General features: G+C 42.6%; 3 protein-coding genes across 7 annotated transcripts; all 3 read right to left on the bottom strand.

Moving 5' to 3' along the window:
* Positions 1-67: 67 nt before the first annotated feature.
* zgc:110222 (uncharacterized protein LOC550336 homolog) lies at positions 68-3,208 on the bottom strand. 4 transcript variants are annotated; one of them, XM_044115009.1, is made up of 3 exons: positions 2,882-3,208; positions 1,492-1,751; positions 68-482 (listed from the first exon to the last, which is right to left on the bottom strand). In XM_044115009.1, the coding sequence occupies exons 2-3, from the start codon at positions 1,748-1,750 to the stop codon at positions 274-276; spliced, it is 468 nt and encodes a 155-aa protein (XP_043970944.1). In that variant the 5' UTR covers position 1,751; positions 2,882-3,208; the 3' UTR covers positions 68-273. The 4 variants fall into 4 exon arrangements, with proteins under 4 accessions (XP_043970944.1, XP_043970946.1, XP_043970945.1 ...); XM_044115011.1 differs by lacking the exon at positions 2,882-3,208 and adding an exon at positions 2,466-2,486; XM_044115010.1 differs by lacking the exon at positions 2,882-3,208 and adding an exon at positions 2,175-2,456.
* A 6,024-nt stretch (positions 3,209-9,232) lies between these two features.
* Positions 9,233-15,139, bottom strand: LOC122829149. Its single transcript, XM_044113466.1, has 4 exons — positions 15,105-15,139; positions 14,895-15,019; positions 11,418-11,735; positions 9,233-9,623 (listed from the first exon to the last, which is right to left on the bottom strand). Exons 1-4 carry the CDS (start codon positions 15,137-15,139, stop codon positions 9,484-9,486), a joined length of 618 nt encoding a protein of 205 aa, XP_043969401.1. The 3' UTR covers positions 9,233-9,483.
* Positions 15,140-15,768: 629 nt separating this feature from the next.
* opn6a (opsin 6, group member a) lies at positions 15,769-19,077 on the bottom strand. Of its 2 annotated transcripts, XM_044115003.1 has the most exons (6): positions 18,177-19,077; positions 17,844-18,049; positions 17,671-17,770; positions 17,479-17,583; positions 17,191-17,414; positions 15,769-17,122 (listed from the first exon to the last, which is right to left on the bottom strand). In XM_044115003.1, exons 1-6 carry the CDS (start codon positions 18,304-18,306, stop codon positions 16,637-16,639), a joined length of 1,251 nt encoding a protein of 416 aa, XP_043970938.1. In that variant the 5' UTR covers positions 18,307-19,077; the 3' UTR covers positions 15,769-16,636. The 2 variants fall into 2 exon arrangements, with proteins under 2 accessions (XP_043970938.1, XP_043970937.1); XM_044115002.1 differs by having other exon boundaries at positions 17,479-17,770.
* Between the last annotated feature and the right edge of the window lie 13 nt (positions 19,078-19,090).

Below are 19,090 nucleotides of genomic sequence, written 5' to 3'. Positions count from 1 at the left end.
TTCTGGTTTGAAGTGAGCAATATCAGCCCCTCCCCCACTTGTTTAGAAAACTGGAAATGAGCAGAAATATTTTCAACCAGTAGAAATTTATTGATTACAAAAATGAACACAAAATATTTACAAACATGATGGAAGCTGACATTGGACCAGACCAGCACCCGTCCGTCTGGCCAGGGGGAGGAGCTTACACAGGAAGCAGGGTGTCAGCAGATTTCTGTTGCCATGGAGACCAGTGGTGACCCCAATGTTACTTCCTTGTTACTGCCAGCGTTGTCATGGCAACAGCTCAGCGGGAATCTCCACAGTCCAGAGGTCACGACCACCTGGGGCCTTCAGGGGCCCCTTCAGCCAGCGAGGATTGGACAGCCAGGTCAGGTGCTTCTGCTCTAGACCAATCAGAACGGCCGACCGCTGCAGCTCCGCTAGCTCCGCCTCTGGCAGAGAGGCGGGGCACTGCCAGGTCCTGCCCACATCCACCAGGCCTGGCAGGAACAGAGAGCAATGCATTCATGACTGAGCTTTACACGCCACCCTGAACGCACCACCATTCAGGGCCTGGCAGGAGGGTGACCCGTTCAGGGTGGCGTGTAAAGCTCGGCAGTCGCAGGTCACCACTTGCCACCATGTGCAGACTTGTGGTGCGTTCAGGGTCCCCTACATGCAGTGATGTCAGTAACTAATCCAGCCACTGTTTTCAGAAACAGGTGATCTATTTTCTTTAGTCATTTAATCTCTGTGCGTCTCGCCACTGTTGCCATGCTGAACCATGGAGGAGACTCGCATCTTATTCCTGGAAAAACAGGAACGACTTTGGGTCCAATTATTATAAGCGACTTTGGACTGGTTTTTTTCTAAAGTTTCTTATTTAATGAGCCGGGTTCAGTTTTCTGGGTTTGCTTCTGAAGGTGAAGCTGCTCATTTAGAAATAAGCAGAATAAACCCCAGAATTTGACTGATGATCTGCTGTGTCTTTATAGAAATATATATCATTATATTTATATGACCTGTGAACGATGTCGAGTTTCCAGAAAACTTTAAACATGGAGACTAATCGGATTAAGGAGTTCCTAAAGTTACACAACTGAACGTGACCAATCATTGGAGTTGAGATAAGTGTCACTAATCAGTGCAGCCATCTGATTGGTGGAGCTGCAGGAGGAGCGCTGGGCCGTAACCCAGAGGGGGCTGCATGGGGGCTTTAAAACCTTATCTAGAGTTTTACAGACAGTGGAACAAAGAAAAAAACAAAAATTATCAAGTTTTTTTTTTTTGGACTGTTGTAACCATTAAACGATTTATTCTTCACTTCAAACTCACAAGTGGAGACACATTATTGATGTTTATAAAATAAATAGTGATTCCATAAGTTTTGTCAAAACTCAGAGTAATTTTTACATTGATTAGTTATCAGCAGATGCTGAAAGTAACTAAAAAGGTAAAATGTGATCTTAGAAGTTACTTTTTCAAAGTAATTACATCGTCTCTGCCTACCTGCCACCACGCCGCGGCCGAAGCGGTCCCCAGACTCCAGCAGCTCCTGGACGCCGGCGGCGCTCAGCCCCCAGGCTCCGCCCAACACCGCCCTCCACTCCTCCCCCTCCCAGTCCCGCCGGGCGATGTGGATCGCCAGGGTGAGGTTCTCCAGCGGCGCCAGCAGGGGGCGCCAGCGGCTCTCCACGGTCTTCACCCCGTCCAGAACCAAACCGGCGTATGGCTGACGGAACGACAGGCACCACAGCTGGACCGCCATGCTGCAGAGGAGCATCATGGGAGATATCAGGACTCACAGGTCAGAGGTTTACGCCACCTGCGGTCAAAATTCTGCATCCTAAAAGCTCCGGGAGTGACTTCACTGTCAGTGGAGGCAGCTAGGGCTAGCAAATGAAGTCAGAAGGACGTAGACGACTGCATGGAAGAAATTGTCTTACAAATGAAGCAGCACGGTGCTATGTTAGCCGCTATTGCTAAGTCGGTTCAGCTCCAGTCGGAGGAGCTCAAAGACTAAGAAGAAAATAACAGAAATGGAGAAACAAATGGATTCCTTCTCCAAAGAGAGCATGCAGCTGAAAGAGTCCTAAACAGTGAAAGACATAAAAGACGGTGGAGCCTCCGCTGAAAAACAGAGGCGCTGATTCAGTGTTAAAGATCAGTGAAGATCAGAGAAGACCTCTGACCTCTGACCCGAATCCTATTGAGCATCTTTGGAAGGAGCTGAAACATCTGGAAAAGGTTCCTAACTGGCATGTGGAGCGGAGGAGAACCGGCTGAACCGTTTGTCCTGTTTGGTGAGGTTATTTTTAAAACGTTGAATGACGTTTGAAAAGAAATTGAATTCATTATTACGTTTGTCAGATTCAAGTTGTTTCTGTTTTTCACATGTGTAACTACTGAGAAATGTGGATTATTAAATGTGAAGCTACTAGTGAAGGAAAAATGACTAAACTATCCATCCATTTTCTATTCACCCTTTGTCCCTAATGGGGTCAGGAGGGTTGCTGGTGCCAATCCCCAGCTGACGTTCCGGGCGAGAGGCGGGGTCACCCTGGACAGGTCGCCAGTCTGTTGCAGATCACTAAACTAATTGATAAATATAGAAAGATAATTGGCTTCAAAGATTTGGCATATTTTGGTGAAACATTAACTAAAAGTGATGCAACCAAAACTCTTAAAACAGATTTATAGAATAAATCAAAAACAACTAAACATTTGTTTAATGAATGTAAAGAATAACTAAATTTATGGGAACTACTTCATAACTTTCTGTCTTCTAAAACCATAAATGTGGATTTTGTTTCAACACCAAATATTCAGTTTGGTTTATTAGTCAAAGAAAAATTTTCAATTTCCAGTGAATTATTGTAACAAAATATGATATCCATACATGTCAGTAAGTCTCGACTTTTGACTTCAGGTTCGGATTTTTCTCTTCATACAACCAGAACCAGAACCGCACTGTTCACTGTTCATCAGCCAGCAGCTGGAAGCAGGAGTAGGAAACACTGTAAACAACGCCGTTCTGGTTCTGGTTCTGGTCGGGTCCAGTCTCTTTGCAAGAGGAGTTGATGCTCAGCAGAACCATCAGCGGGTTGAGGATCCAGAACCCCCGAAATGGATCCGATTATAACCACCTGATGGTTTCGAACCAGACCGGAAGTCCTCACCTGACCGTCAACCTGCAGCAAACCACGTGATAAGTCCAAGCGCATGCCCAGAAAAGCACCGCAAACCGATGCCGAACCTCCTTCAGAATCAATCCGCAGAGTTCGGAACCGGCGGTTCCCTCTCCGTCCTGCTGCTTTCTTCTTCTCACCGTCCCGGATCAACGGTGCGGTGTCGCCCTCTGCAGGCTGGAAACAGTAAAGCCGAGGTTCATGTAAGTTCTGCTTTTTTTTTTTTTTTTTTTTTTTGAAGAGTTTTTTTTTTGTTGTTGTTTTTTTTATTGAACAAATTGTATACAAAGTCTTGATGAGGTGCAAGAACATTGCAACATAGGTAGAAAAAATAAACAAAAAAACAAGGGGCTAAGACTAAAGACAAGCACATAAAACATTAAGGCAAATGAAAAATAATAGAGCAGGATTTTAAAACAAAAGAAAAGTTGAGATACTGGCAGTTACTTTTCTTGCAGAAACAGATTTCAAAAGTTTCAGTGAGGTGAAATAAAGTTTAAATTGGTTAAGAAAAAAATCAAAACAAGGAGTAGAACCTCTCCATTTACAGCAGAGTATGTGATATTTAACAAGTAAAAAGATAATATTAACCATGTCAGATATTTTACTATCAAGGCCATCAATATAATATAAAATATGGGTGATGGTTATCTCAGGAATGTCTTCAATTTTAAGGGACAACCAATTTTTAATGTCTCTCCATAGTTTAAAAGAAAAGGGACACAAGAAAAAAAAGATGATTATTGGATTCTTCTGGACAATCACAAAAGGCACAACATGCTAAATCAAATTTAAATCTTTTGTGCAAAAATTCAGCCACTGGGTAAAAATTGTGAGAAATTTTGAAGTGAGTTTCTTTAACCTTTGGTGAAATCGGCCATTTTACGTACTTGGAGAACATCTTCTCAATTCTAGACAGATTGGTTGTTATCAAGATATTATTATTGTAATTATTAAATAATTTAGATTTGAAGGCAGTCACAAGCAGAACATTGTTGCACTTTGTATCAGTCACACTATATTCTCCAATTTTTAATTTGGGTAAAGATGAAGTGACATTTGAGTATCTTAAGGTGTTTTGGATGAGATGATCAGAGCTACGGGGATAAATTTACATACTTTTAAATATTCATTACAAGAACAGTTCAGATCAAATTTGTTAGTGAAATCTCTATGATTTAACAACATACCATTACTATCCATTAAGTCAGTTACAAATAAAATACCTTTTTCATACCAGTCAGTTTTAAAAATAGATTTTCTATTTATCAATATTGATCTGTTATTCCACACTACAGATCCATGTGGGGTCAAAATGTGGCTAAATATTTTCCAAAAATGTAAAACTTGCTTGTGAAAATTAGACAGTGTAATATTAATCTTGGTTAATTCAAAATCACATTTAAGCAGGAAATCCAAGCCACCAAGTTTATTAAATATAGATTTAGGGATATGAAACCACATTGAGTTGGAATGAGACAAAAAGATCTTCAGCCAATTTATTCTAGATGAGCCAATCAAAGCCTCAAAATCTAATGCTCTAATTCCTCTATCATAATCTTTAATAAGATCAGATCGTCTTAAATAGTGAGTTTTGTTTCTCCAGATAAATTGAAAGATTATTGAATTGGTTTCTTAATATTCTTGCAGGAGATAAAAGCAGAATGGCACGGAGAAATTAATTTGGACTCTCCTTCAGCTTTGGACAGAAGTGTTTGTCCAAAAATAGTCAGATCTCTAGTTAACCAATGACTCAATGATCTCTTCATACCATCCAAGCAACTACAAATGTTTTCCTCCTCTCTTCTAATAATGTCTTTTGAAATCAGCATTCCCAGATATTTAACCTCAGACTTTACTGTAATGGAGGCAACAGACGTCTCAGAGCTGGAATGGATCAGCAAAAGTTCACATTTATCAATATTGAGAGACAAACCAGATGCGCTAGAAAACATTGAAATAGATTTTAGTTCTGCTGCCTGACCAGAAAGTCCACCTCGCTGCAGCAAACAGGAAGTGGCGGGACGGACCGCTGTCGGTCTCAGACCTTATATGGAAATGAGACCATTGCACTTCGGAAGTGAAGGGGGCGCTATTTCCTATATTATCCACGGCCTCCAGTTTTTATTTTCTTTAGAAATTTGATACATTTTCACCTTTAGGAAGGAGTTTCACTCTCAGCGTGTATTTAAACTTCTCTCTCTTATTTTCTTCAGCTCAGCTCACAGTTTTTAACTAAATCTGTAGCTTTACGTGAACTTCTAAATCTGCTGCTTAGTTGCATCTTTTCAGGCCTGATACTGCCTCTAGTGGCGTGGGCGTGGTAGCACATCTAATATAATTACATTACTAAATCAGAATAACACAAAGTCTTTATTATTCATTACTGGAACCGTAAAAGATTGTCGTGGAAAAAATTCTATTTCCAAGCACTGTTCAGGTGAAATCACTCAATCAGGTTTATTCATATATTGTGCACAATACAGAGAGCTTGTAGGACAATCAGTAATGAAGCAGGTCTGGATGAAAAGCTTGCTAAGCTCTGCCAGGCAGAGACAACACATGAGTTTTATACCAACGATAAAGAATTAAACAAAGGGAGAGATAGTCTGGTTCTGACGCAGTAGTGGAAAAACAACTTCTAACCTTCTACGTGAAACCCAAATAATTCTTTTGGTGATAGTTCATAAGCATATCATATGACATGACCAGCAAATGTGACCTTATAGTAATTTTTCCATGACATTTCCCCCCTTTTGATTATAAATAAATATGAAAATATTTAATATTAATCAACACATTTCCCTCCTCAGTCATAACACAACACTATCCTGGAAGATGTAACAAAAGGAACATATACGCAAGATACGAAAAACCTACCGGCAGCAACCTTGTCTACTCCATAACAATATTTTCTCTGAGTTGGGTAGGAAAACTTATCTTGCAACCCCTCCTTGCCCTGTATATGTTCTGTCCAGGAAAAGTGAGGAGGTATCATACCAATGATTAAAGACATAAAAATCCAAGAAACAATAAAATAATAACGTAATACAAAACTAATTAAGGAGGAGAAAAAAAAACATTAAAACATTTATAAAGAAAAACAAACAACAACAAGAAATATTAGAAATAACCAACACAAATGTCTGTAACTGGAACAATGAGTAATGAACGTCCTTGTTTTTCTTCTTTCTCTCTCAGGATCTTTACTAAATATTTATTTCAGTCTTCACTCCCCACTTCGGCCACTCGCCAGTGGACCAGCAATAGTTCTTTGGTTGGGGAGCCTTTTGACGTACAAAAGCAACCAATGGTTGTTGTTATTTTCCATCTTTTCCATATTCCCCCTCATTCCGTTTCTTTCCTCTTCTGGAATGTTGGGTGTCAGAGGTTACTAGCACTTAACACCAATCTGTTGTTGTTTCAGATTTAGAGTTGTGATGTAGTCATATTACAGACAGGTAGTCCTTCACAGTGGTTGGTGTGGATTCAGGTTGTTCCTTCCTGGACTTCAGCAGGTGTGTTGGTCACCAGTTACACCTGGAAAATCCTCTGGAACGGCCTCTGCCAGCATTTGGACCCGTCAGCCGGTCTGATGGCTGCAGCACTTTGGCAGGAAATGGAAGGAAGGTTTTCACTGTCTGAGGCTCGACAAAGCATAGTGGACAAGTTTTAGCAATAAGACAACATAATAAGAATCTTGGAATCAGTGAGAATAATAACATACAAGCAACTAGTTTTCATGCATCAGTTAGGGCTACTAGCACAGATGTTTTAGCAGGAAAATGTTTGAACATGGAGCCAAACATAGGTGATTTATGCAAAACAGCAAACAAGGTTAGATCAGTAGCATGGTCACATGATGCAGAACCATCAACAAACTGCATCAAGTTTGGTTTAGTCAGAAGATTTCAGTTAGTGAAGATCAAGGTAGAAATGTAGGATCATAGCAACCAATTGATCAAGTTTTTGCTGAAGCGCTTCATTAATTATTTAAATTAATTAATTTTTTTCATAACTAGTACTTCCAGGACAACAAAATCATTTTAACCTCTAAGTTCAAATTTATCACAGCTGTATTTTATAGAAACTTTCCTTTGTTCAATTTAAACGCAACCAAATATTATATGGTATACCAAAACATTATAAACACAGCAGTAGCAAGGTTTTGTAATTCTTAACACAAAAGGAAAAAAAAAATTAGTAATATTTTATGTAACACAGCATAGAATTTCAAAAAGAAAGGAAAGTCAAGGGACACCAGTATTTTATATAGGACCAGTTTGTAATTCTCATTGATAACATTTTATTTACTGTCTCTGTCTGCAACAGTTCAGCTTTTAAATTATTTATTTATTTTAAAACTTTTCTTTCAGAACCATAGTTTTGGTTAAAATGTTCTCCAACATCTTATTTGTTATATTTCAATGGGATAATTTTGTTACAGAACCACAGTTATTACAGTTTCCCTTCACAGTTTCTCAATCTATGGCTCATGGACCCGTAAAGGACCTTTAATATTGGTTCTTCTGTTCAGGACTCAGAGATAACAGGGGCACAAAACTCTATTGAAGTCATTCTTTTCTCACTAATTTCTAAATGTGTACAGGGTTAGTAGCAAGCAGTTTTTGTTGCAGTGGCAGTGTGTGTGTTATAACTTATCTTAAATGTCTTTTATTTTTATTTTCGCTCCCTTTCCACTCCTGCTGTTGGCGTCGCTGCAGCGAAATCCTCCCCCGTCTCTCTCCTCCGGCTTCCTGTCTGTCCAACTGGTTCTCGTGTTGGATCTTTGGGTTGTCCAGATGGTCCCTCAGTCAATGTCCATGTTGTCCAAAGATGAAAACGGCATCAAACAGTTCAGTCTTCTTCTCTCACAGCTCAGAAGCATGTTTATCTTTTCCTTCTCCACACTGATTCAGACCAGTGGAGGATTTTAAAGCTCAGTTGCTCTCAGTTTTCAGTCTGAATGTCCAGCAGGAGACCTGACAGTCGTCCCCTGAATGTGATGGAGGTCTTCTTTGTCTTCTTTGTCTTCTTCATCTTCTCGATTCTCTGGATCCTCTCAGTCACTTTCACCGGCTGCTTTTTGTAGGAGGGACATCATCTGGTCCATGGGAAGACAGGTTTGAGGAGTTGAGGTCAGAGGTCAGGTGCACTGCAGTGAGGCTCAGACAGAGAGAAAGAGAAGCAAGTAGAAGTTGATTAGGGCTTGTTTTGTTACCTTCCTTGTTTTTTTCTATACATACAGTATGTATTTATGAATCATATTTTAACCTTTTGTATGATCATATACTTTTAGTCATTTAATCTCCATCCAGAATGCCTTTAGTAAGAAAGGGTCCCTTATAAATAAGTTTATTGATTGATACTTTTAAGAAATAAAATAATTTTTGTTCAAAGAGAAAAAAAATCAAACGAAACAAATTTTGTTTTAAATATGAAGGCCAGTAATTTATCCACTAAATATTTATGTTCAGCATTTTCTTTCCTTATTTGTTTTTCTCTGCTTCTAATTCACTTTGCAGGGAAAATTCCACATTTAAAATCATTCCAAACATCCATTCACACCAAGCACACTCTTTTTTTTTTTTATTTATTTATTTTTTTATTTCATTATCAAATAGTCAAACAATTCACCCTGAGGAGGAGATTGCGTCCTGGAACCACGTAGACCCATTCTTCCTGAATTGGGTGGGATTTCCTCTTTAGACTGCAAACGTCTTCACAGAATCCAACAAATCAGCTTTGTGGTCGCTCTGCCTCTTACTCCTTTAAGAGGGGCCTTTATTTCCGATAAAGGTCTTTAGGATTCTCTAAAGGTTTAGTTCCCCTAATTTAAAAAAACTAAAACTGAAGAAAATACCTGCCTTATTCACCGATAAGGGCTTTAACTAGGACCTTCAGCCTAGAAACTAGTGGTTCCCTTTATCATTTCCTCGGTCTAAAAACCGGCTGTCGAGGGGACATTCACCCCACACTTATGTTTGTATTATTTTTTGTTTGTTTTATTTAATTTTTTTTATTATTATTTTATTTTTAATTTTTTATTATTATTTTTATATTTTTCTTTTCTTTTCTTTTCTTTTATTTATTCTCTCGTGGGACTTTAACCCAACGTTTTTTTCTTAACACGCCAATCTCTATTCCCCAGGGTGAAAGGTTTATCGGATCCTTCACTATTTTAGATTTTATAATTTAGAATTTGTAAAATTAATTTGTTATCCTGAGTGAGTATCCCACCTGATAACAGTGGTTTTGAGTTCGTTGATCCCAGCGCTGGATCCGTGGAGCCGACCAACAGCCCTCTTCTCTCTTAAATCCTAATCCAGGTTTGAGGCTGGTGTTTAGTCCAGGTTGGCGCCTTAACGCTGTTCGTCAACGTCCTCGGATGTCCAGTCGAGGGATCCGGGTCACGGCACCAAATTGTCGTGGAAAAAATTCTATTTCCAAGCACTGTTCAGGTGAAATCAATCAATCAGGTTTATTCATATATTGTGCACAATACAGAGAGCTTGTAGGACAATCAGTAATGAAGCAGGTCTGGATGAAAAGCTTGCTAAGCTCTGCCAGGCAGAGAAACACATGAGTTTTATACCAACGATAAAGAATTAAACAAAGGGAGAGATAGTCTGGTTCTGACGCAGTAGTGGAAAAACAACTTCTAACCTTCTACATGAAACCCAAATAATTCTTTTGGTGATAGTTCATAAGCATTTCATATGACATGACCAGCAAATGTGACCTTATAGTAATTTTTCCATGACAGATAAATGATGGTCTAAAACGCCATATTTTTCCATTTTCTTCAGGATGTAGTGCTAATTAAATGACATAAACAATACCGTTATACATTATATATATATATATATCTCCATCAATTATAGGAGTTACAAAGGAAATAAGACACAATCAACTACAGTAAAAACACCACTTACATTGTATACGTAATAAATTTAATTGAGCAAAAGTCAATAAACATTAATTAGTTTCACAGAAGAATAACCAGAGTTGTTAAACAGATACAAGCAATAATTCACATTTTTATTTTTACGATGCCATCTTATTCTGAGGCTGTTTGTTGGTAGAGTCTTGTACATAGGAAAAAATGTGGTTAAACTATTTAGTCTTCCAAGGTGGACATTTTTCTTCAACTCTAAAGCGATAAAATAAAACTTTCATAGAATCACAATATCAGCAATTTGTGCATTGAGGAAAACACTTTGGATGCTACAGGTAAATGTTATAATTTAGTTTTGGCTAAGAATAATTATTGCACTGTCAATAAATGACTTCAATAGATGATCTATGGTTACCAGAGGAACACAATGAGGCCTTCATGAGCTCAAACTATTACCTACTATTTTACCTGTCATTGAAAATTTTCTTAAAATATTATCTGTTAGTCTGCAGCTCATGTGACCAAATCAGCTGAAAAGATTAAAAGTTAAAACACTCAACAGTTAAAACTTGAGTTAGAACGTTAGGTTTTAAAATTTTAACTCAACAACCTCTATCTAACCAGAGGTTGTACACAAGCTCTGGTTGGGTAACCCCAAGATCTCTGGGTCTCCTAACAGACAGACTTCTTAAAGGTAGTCAGTGTTTTCAGGAAAGTGGAGCTGACTGTCCAGGAACGACACGAGGAATTTAAAATTAGCCTCAGTTTCAACAAGTTGACCATCAAGTGAAACTGGAACCACTTTCAGGTTTTGTTTATATCATTTATTTACCTCTACTTCCTTGAGGAAATGAAAATGTATGTTGTTTTGTGAGGGAGTTTTATCTTTTACGGTTCCAGTAATGCCAGAATTAATAAATAATAAAGACTTTGTGGTATTCTGCTGAATTAATGTAATTATATTAGTTGTGTTACCACCCCACGCCACTAGAGGCAGCATCAGGCCTGAAAAGATGCGACTAAGCAGCAGATTTAGAAGTTCACATAAAGCTACAGAATTAGTTAAAAACTGAGCTGAAGAAAATGAGAGAGAGAAGTTTAAATACACGCTGAGAGTGAAACTCCTTCCTAAAGGTGACAATATATCAGATTTCTAAGGAAAATATAAATGGGAAACCGCAGATAATATAGGAAATAGCGCCCCCTTCACTTCTGGAGTGCAATGATTCCATTTCCATATAAGGTCTGAGACTGACAGCGGTCCGTCCCGCCACTTCCTGTTTGCTGCAGCCAGGTGGACTTGGAACCAGGTGGCCTATTAGACGCAGAGGGGCGGGGCTTACACTGACCTGTAGGGGTCAGGCTCAGGCATGGTAGCAGCGGTGTGAGGATGGAGCAGCGCGACACCACCTGCTGGTCTTGGCTGGTACTGCTCCTGAAGGTTTTCCTCAGGTTGATGTCCTGCAGGGACTCTGGACATGGATGAACAGAGGTGATGATGTGTTCACTTGTGTGTCTCCCGGCCTTCCCACCTTCCTCCACAGTGGAGTCCAGCTGCTTGACCTTTAACCCCAGCGTCTCCACCCTCTCCTGCAGCCAGCTCATCCTCAGGTAGAAGCTGCTGGCCTCCAGGAAGAGTTTCCCAAAGATGTCGTCTGCATGGCGACCTGGTCAGCACCAGGGTCAAAAGTCAACAAAGCAAGATGAGATATCAGAACCGGGTCAGAACCACTCACTGAGTCCTCCCAGCTGCTTGATGATGGCAGCCAGTGCACTGTTGGTGACGCACTGCAGTGTTGTTGTTCTGGAAGTTTTTTTTTTCTGGATTCTAAGTTTGTTCTAATTCCTTCTCTGGGTGAAATGAGAACTCCACAGTTTCTAACTAAATAAAATAAAAAAGAGGAAAGGACACATTAGGGCACATGGTGACATTCAGACAAAACAAAGAGATGAGTGAAGGAAGTGACATCATAGGGCCATGAAACCTCGCTGCTCAACCTCCCAACAGAAGTCCGATCAGATGTTGTTATCAAGGAATGTCCTTGTTAGCGCTCAGCTCCACAGCTGCATGGATAACAGGAGGAGGTGATGTGGGAAGGAGCGTTTTGTTTCCATCTCTTTAAGGAGATTGGAAATCTGCAGCCCTTCCAAGGCAACATGGGGAAGACAATTCAGATACAGAATGTCTGATGTTAGACTTCCCTAAAGTCTCTGATACATCTCAGCTCCCAATCATCCAATTTAATTTGGTCTTTCCACTGAAACCAGCAACTTCTCCCAGATGGATTCCATCCCGTTAGTGAGTTTTAGAGTCTCAGCAAGAATCACATCCTGCGTGTTCGCTAGTTGGCCCAAACCGTCACAAATCTGCCAATGAGCCAGGAATCCAAATAAATCCAGGATGAATCCCTCTGGGTGTGTCCCCACAGGACAGGAGGGCTCTCCTGTGCCCAGTCTTCTCATCGGGAAAATTTGATCAATTGCATTGAGAGCAGCTGACCAGATCCATAGTTTGTAGATTGGAGGATGTGCAAAGAAAGGCTCCAAAAATATAGAAAAAGAGAAAAAGACACGAAACAGAGCAGGAAGGGAGCAGAGGACAGAAGCGTCCGCCTTCACTGAGAGCAAGAGAGAGAGAAAACCACCACCCGATTCTACTAGAGCTATAGATCTAGTTCTTTAGATCTAGAGTTATAGATCCAGTGTTGTAGATCTAGAGTTCTGCCCCACCCAGTTCTACGTCACCTGGTTTATAAATCACAGAATGGATTAAAGGTCTGCGGCTGATGGATCAACCTGCTGGTTCATGGAAAAGCAGCTTTCAGCTTCTATGCACCATGTAACAGTTATTATACTGCTTATTTCCTCGTTATGAATAGGCATCACCACAAGGGGGCGCCTATTCCCTTTTTCTCTTGTTGTAGATTGTACAGAGGAAGAACTAGTCTTCCACGTGTACGTAGAGAAGATTATGAGTGACAATAAAGAAGAAGTGTGTAAAACTTTAACAGTGCGTCCTGCTGTTTTGGGTTAGAGTGGCTAACCCCATTACTAACTCCTCCAGCCTCCAACCGCACCGTCACAATTGGCGCCCGAACATATTTTGGACCTTTTCCCTCCTGGATACCGATTCAGCTTTGGACTAGAGGTGATTGCTAACGAGTTCCTTGTGGATGTCTGTTTCACGGGGTGGATACAGTTTCTGAGCGGAATACGTCGTGTTAAAGTTTGCTGGAAGCGTTCATTGCCTGGACGTCGCTGGACGTCGTGATTTGCTGTCCCGGTCGGATTTAATTCCTGAGAGCTCTGCGTCTGCTAGTCTGCTGAAGAGGTTATGTGTAAACGACAAGACCAACGCATGTTAACTAAATGAACTCACAATTGCTAAGGACTGGGTGAGTTTTGTGGATTGTTGTTCAGTGGAGTTCAGTCATACGGACTATTTTGTGGATTTTGACTCGTTGACCAGCGGAAGGATACGGACAGATCGTGCTGCACAGCAGTGGCAGCGAGAGCAAGACATCCTGTGGGCTCGTTTGTTTCTCTGTTTAAGAATCATATTTTATATTTGGACATTTTCTGGCCTATGAGCCCTACTGCCAGTGCTGACATAGAAATAAAAGTAAAACGAACTGAACATTAAAGAACACAAATGATTTTGTTCACGGTCCCGAGTGTTTTTGGTGTGAATGTTGCATTTTTTTGGACTCTACCATAAAGGTTAAAGAAACAAAAATGGCATTTGAACCAGATTTTTCTGTTTTTGACTCTGACATGGATATTGACTCTTTGATTTATACGCCGCAGCAGAGAGCTCCAGACCTCTGTCAGCAGGTACCAGAATTAAAAGATGATGTCAAGCAGCTGAGGGATGTCCTTCAAAACACGTTGTCCCGGCAACAGAAAATGCTGAACCATCTGGATAAGGTTAATTCCTGTGAGTCTGGTGGACCTTCTGCACAACAGTGTCCAGCAGCTCCTGTGGTCACCTCAACACCATGTGTACCTCCTGTGAATATCAGTGCGAGGCATTCCAATGACACATGCCCTTATCCTGCATAGCTCTTTCCTACAGACTCATTCAGCTGAGATAACCAACACCACAAGAGTGATTGCTGCTGCACTACATCACGCCAAGCTGGAACCACCAGTATTCACTGGGGATGGTGAAGTGCAGGCAGAGGACTGGTTACAGGCTGTGTCAGCATACAAGTCCACTCTGAATTTAACTGATGTCCAGATTCTGAATAAAGAAGAGGTGTGGAAAACTTTAACAGTGCGTCCTGCTGTTTTGGAGTAGAGTGCCTAACCCCATTACTAACTCCTTCTCCAGCCTCCAACCACACCGTCACAACCACAGATCTGGAACAAACCCTGAGCTCCTTTCAGGCCAAAGCAGCTGGTTGGAGTTTCATCAATGATGAATGAAGTATTGACTAACATATTGATCATCTATTGATGATTGTAATAATTAATTTCTATGACTTTTTATTTTTGTGTTTTTGTGATGTAAAGCTGAAATAAACTTGATCAACGGACCAGAACCAGAACCAGAATCCACGAGAGTTGACTGTCAGAAACAGCCATCATGAATGGGTTGCTATGGCGACGTCTCGTCCAGCATTACCATGGCAACACAGAGCCAGCCCTCCCTCCCGTGATGTTCTGCTTCGGGTGACCCGATAAGAACCTTCCTCTGACGTTCTGGTTCCGATCCGAGCAGCTCCACCATCAGCTGGTCGATCTGCGGCCCGGGAACCGGTTCTGACCTGCAGACGGTTCGGTTGCTGCTAAACTGAGTTAATTAAGTGTTGGGCCACACTGACCTTTTGGTGAGACCGGTTCCGTTCCGGTTCTACTGCAGTTCCGTCCTCCGGTCGGGGAGGGTTGTTCCGCTCGGCTCCTCTCAGTTTCGGCTGTTTCCGGCTGCCGTCGGTAAACTCCGGCGTCTCTGAAAGCCGGCTTTCCAGGAGAAATGATGTCAGACTTCCGAGTCGCTTCCAGTGGAGGAAGTCAACTGCAGTTCGTCTTCTGACCGACAGGGGGAGTCAGGCGGAGGAGAAATATTCATGATGAAATCAGATTTTACAGCTCAGTGTGTTTCTGATTCATTAGCTGAGCAGAAGATCCACTGGTGAAGATGAAGATGATGAAGATCCCAAGCCCAGCTCCTGAAAATCAGCCCCACTGCATGATCATCCCTCCACCAAACCTTAGACAGAGTGCACTCCTATGTTCAATCAATCTTTATTTTATAGCCCTGTTACACAAGAACAGGCAAAAGCAGTGAAATAAAAGAATTAAAACCCAATGAGACAGGAAGCAGCAGAACCTGGGGCAGTGAAATGACGGATTGTGTGAGGGGGGCCATCTGCACAGTGTCACAGTTGATAGAGCTGTTGCCTCGCAGCAAGAAGGTCCTGGGTTCGATTCCCGGCCCGGGGTCTTTCTGCATGGAGTTTGCATGTTCTCCCTGTGCATGGTGGGTTCTCTCCGGGTTCTCCGGCTTCCTCCCACAGTCCAAAAACATGACTGTCAGGTTAATTGGTCTCTCTAAATTCTCCCTAGGTGTGAATGGTTGTGTGTCTCTGTGTTGCCCTGCGACAGACTGGCGACCTGTTCAGGGTGACCCCGTGACCCCGCCTCTCGCCAGGAATGTAGCTGGAGAGGAACCAGCAACCCTCCTGACCCCTCTAAGGGACAAAGGTGAACAGAAAATGGATGGATGGACCCCAGAGGAAACATAAGAAGGGGTGGTGTCCCAAAAGGGAACTTTGGGGTACCCCAAACTTCACAGGAGGGAAACTGATCTAACCAGACAGAAAAGACATTTAAAGGGCCTGTATTCTGTTTTCCAGCCACATGGTGCCATTTGTTGCCTAATCCAGTTGCTGTTCCCTTCAGTTGGTATAAAAATGTTGCATTGATCTCAAGTGACTTGAGAGAAATTTGATTTTATAATTTAGTGCCTTGAAATTGGGCCTCTGTCTGTTTAACAATTCCTGCTCTTTCTCTCCTCAACATTTAATGTTTTACCAGCATTGCTCTAAGCAGCAGCTCCTGTAATGAACACAGCAGATGTTTACTAATTGCTGCTGGCTAGTCTGAAGGAGCCGTAGCTCTGAGGAGGAGCTGCACCTTGAAGGCGGAGCTAGGTCCACCTTGGTGTTTTGCACAGCTGAGGGAAGGGATTTATCAAACATGAACGAATCAAGGGAACACTCCAGGTTTGATTCTAACATGCTGGAAAGGTAAAATTTTACACGATACTGGCCCTTTAAGTATGTCTGGTCACTTCATTCAGCAGGGAATCGGATCATTTGATGATCAGAGCCAGACCAAAAGCTTCTCAATAAAACTCAGTCTAAAGGTCAGAGAACCTGAATCTGAGACTCTAGAGATAATTCTTTACCTGACCTCTTCAATTTATTTGGGACTTTTACAAGAGTGTCTCTAGATGGGGTTAAAGGTCAAAGACACCTGGTTCTTCTCAGAGGATGGAAATGTTCCTGGATTGTGGTTGGTTAAGGTCGGACAGAGTTGCAGCAACAGAGTTCAGGTGGCTTGGTCAGAGTCTGACACACTCAAACTCAGAGCTGGCCTCGTTCGCAGCGGCCATGTTGATGAAAAACACTTCCTTGGCGTCAGCTGGTGCAGTGCCAGGCGGCGGCGTCTCCTTGCCACTGCCCAGGGTGGCAGCCTGAGGGATCTGGTTCATCGGGGAGTACTTCTTTTCAGAGCGGTTCAGGGGACCTTTGAGTCTGGCTCCTCCTGCAGCGCGGCGGCCGTGACCTTCTGCCTTTGGTCTGAAGCGCTTCAGCCTGACGGCATCTTTGGCGTTCTGGGTGCAGGGAAGCAAGATGGCCACGTCTTTACGGAACTTGGAGCTGAGGCCAAAGTAGATCAGGGGGTTGTAGAAGCTGGCGGACTTGGCAAAGAGGCGAGTGAAGATGCTTGTCAGGTTGGGCACATGGAAACCGCAGGCTGACCACATGGAGACCACTGCATAAGGAGACCAGGCCAGGATGAAGGCCGTGCAGATCACTATGGATACCTGGAGGAGGAGACTAGAGCCGTTAGACCTGCTGACTCACAGAGACTCGGAGACCGGTGGGAACTCACGATGGTGACATCTCTCTCGATCTTCCTCTGCCGGTCGGTCAGGTCTCCGTTGGCAGAAAGGGCGTTGCCCCTCTTCACCGTGTTGATGATGGACACGTAGCAGAAGAGCATGATGAGGACCGGCACGAAGAAGCAGAAGACGAAGATGGAGATGATGTAAGACCGGTAGACGGCAGAGTAGCTGGCTTTGGACCAGTCGATCTCACAAGTACCGTACCCCCGATCTGCAGAGCAGCAGTGGTGAGGGGCAGCACCGGAAGTGGGTTTGGATCAGAACCGGGTTCCTACCTGTGTAGCTGCCCCAGCCTAACAGCGGCGCTGCAGACCAGAACCCAGCCGTGACCCAGATGCAGAGCAAAGAGACGAAAACAGAGCTCCTGGTGATGCGATGAGCTGAAACAGAAGACAGAGCTGCAGGGTCAGAAGCACCTTCCAGCCAGGGTTCTGAAACTACCGAGATGAGTTCTGCTGGGCCCAGACCTCTGTTGGAGTGGCACCCTTTAATGTAGCGGGTGAAGCTGATCACTGTCAGGGTGTAGATGCTGCTAAGACCAAACACCAACGTGAAGAACCCGTCCACCTGAAAGAGAACCACAGAGGAGTCTTTCTACCTAAAGCAGGACAGAGGAGTCCATCTACTCCAATAGAGATACCTGGCAGGTCCAGACAGAGGAGACAAGGTGGCTGCTGTCCTGGAAGACGTTGAAGATCTCAATGATGCCTCTGGAGTACCCAAACACGGAGATGCTGGCATCGGAGATGGCGAGGTTAAAGGTCAGGTAGTCAGTGGGCTGCAGAGACGCTCTCTGTCTGAGGAGGACAAAGAGGACGATGCTGTTCCCAAACCAGGACATCCACCCTGGGGACAGAGAGGACAGCGAACCCATCGATCAGGGTCAGTCAGCGCAGCGAATGTTGGACCAAGGTCCAGAAGGTTCTGTAGAACCTCCAGAAGGTCCAGAAGGTTCCTCTGGTCCAGAACCCACCCAGCAGCAGGAGGTAGACCCCGATGATAGTCTCTCCCTGGTCAGATAGAGGGGGGTCCCTGCCTCCCCCTGTGCTGAAGCTGTGATTCTTCCAGGCGGGTCCGGGTCCGGCGGCGTTGCTAAGAGACATGTTGTTGTCTGCGGTCTGACGGTCCTCTCAGCAACAGCTCTGCTGGTAATCTGAGGTAAATTTAGCGGCTGATCCTGGTTCAGCTCCCAGCTGGCGTAGAACCAACGCCCAGCCGGGGAGGTCACAGGTCAGGTCACCATGTAAACCAATCTCTGATTGGCTGGATGATCAGGTAGAGCTTTCAGTTCTGCTATGCTTCCTGTCTGGTTCAGAAACATCTGAATTCAGATCAGCAGCAGGTTACTCTGCTGAAATGTCTTCCTCTTTATCAGCCTCTTCCTCCTCCATGACTTCTATCTGCACAGCCAGGCCCTCGGGCCGACCGGGTTCACTGGGTTAAGGGATACGATGGAGAGGCGGGTAAAGGGACTGGAGCCATTCCAGTTAGTAAAGCTAATGCTCCACAAACCCTAACCACCATTAAATAATAAATTCATTCAGGTTAAACTGATTAAAATTAAAATTTGATGATGAGAAAAGATCAATAATATCAACACTCAGATACAATATTTAGAACATAATAAGACAGGAAGCAGTGATTTTTGTGATGATGAAGAGTCAGTAGAACATATTATGAAACATCAAAACCTTGAAAAGATCAAAGAGAGAAGCAAATTGAAGAGTTGGAGAAAAAGAAATGCTCTCCCTTTATATTGGGTTTTCTTTATAATAACAATTATTACAATTACAATAATTTATCATAGTTATAATAAATTCGTTGATGTATTATTACAACTTTGTTTTTGTTATCTAAAGTAGATATTTAAAAAAACCCGGATTCACT

This window comes from Gambusia affinis, linkage group LG04 (assembly GCF_019740435.1).
Source record: "Gambusia affinis linkage group LG04, SWU_Gaff_1.0, whole genome shotgun sequence".
Taxonomy (NCBI): domain Eukaryota; kingdom Metazoa; phylum Chordata; class Actinopteri; order Cyprinodontiformes; family Poeciliidae; genus Gambusia; species Gambusia affinis.
This window is presented reverse-complemented; position numbering and strand designations above follow the sequence as displayed.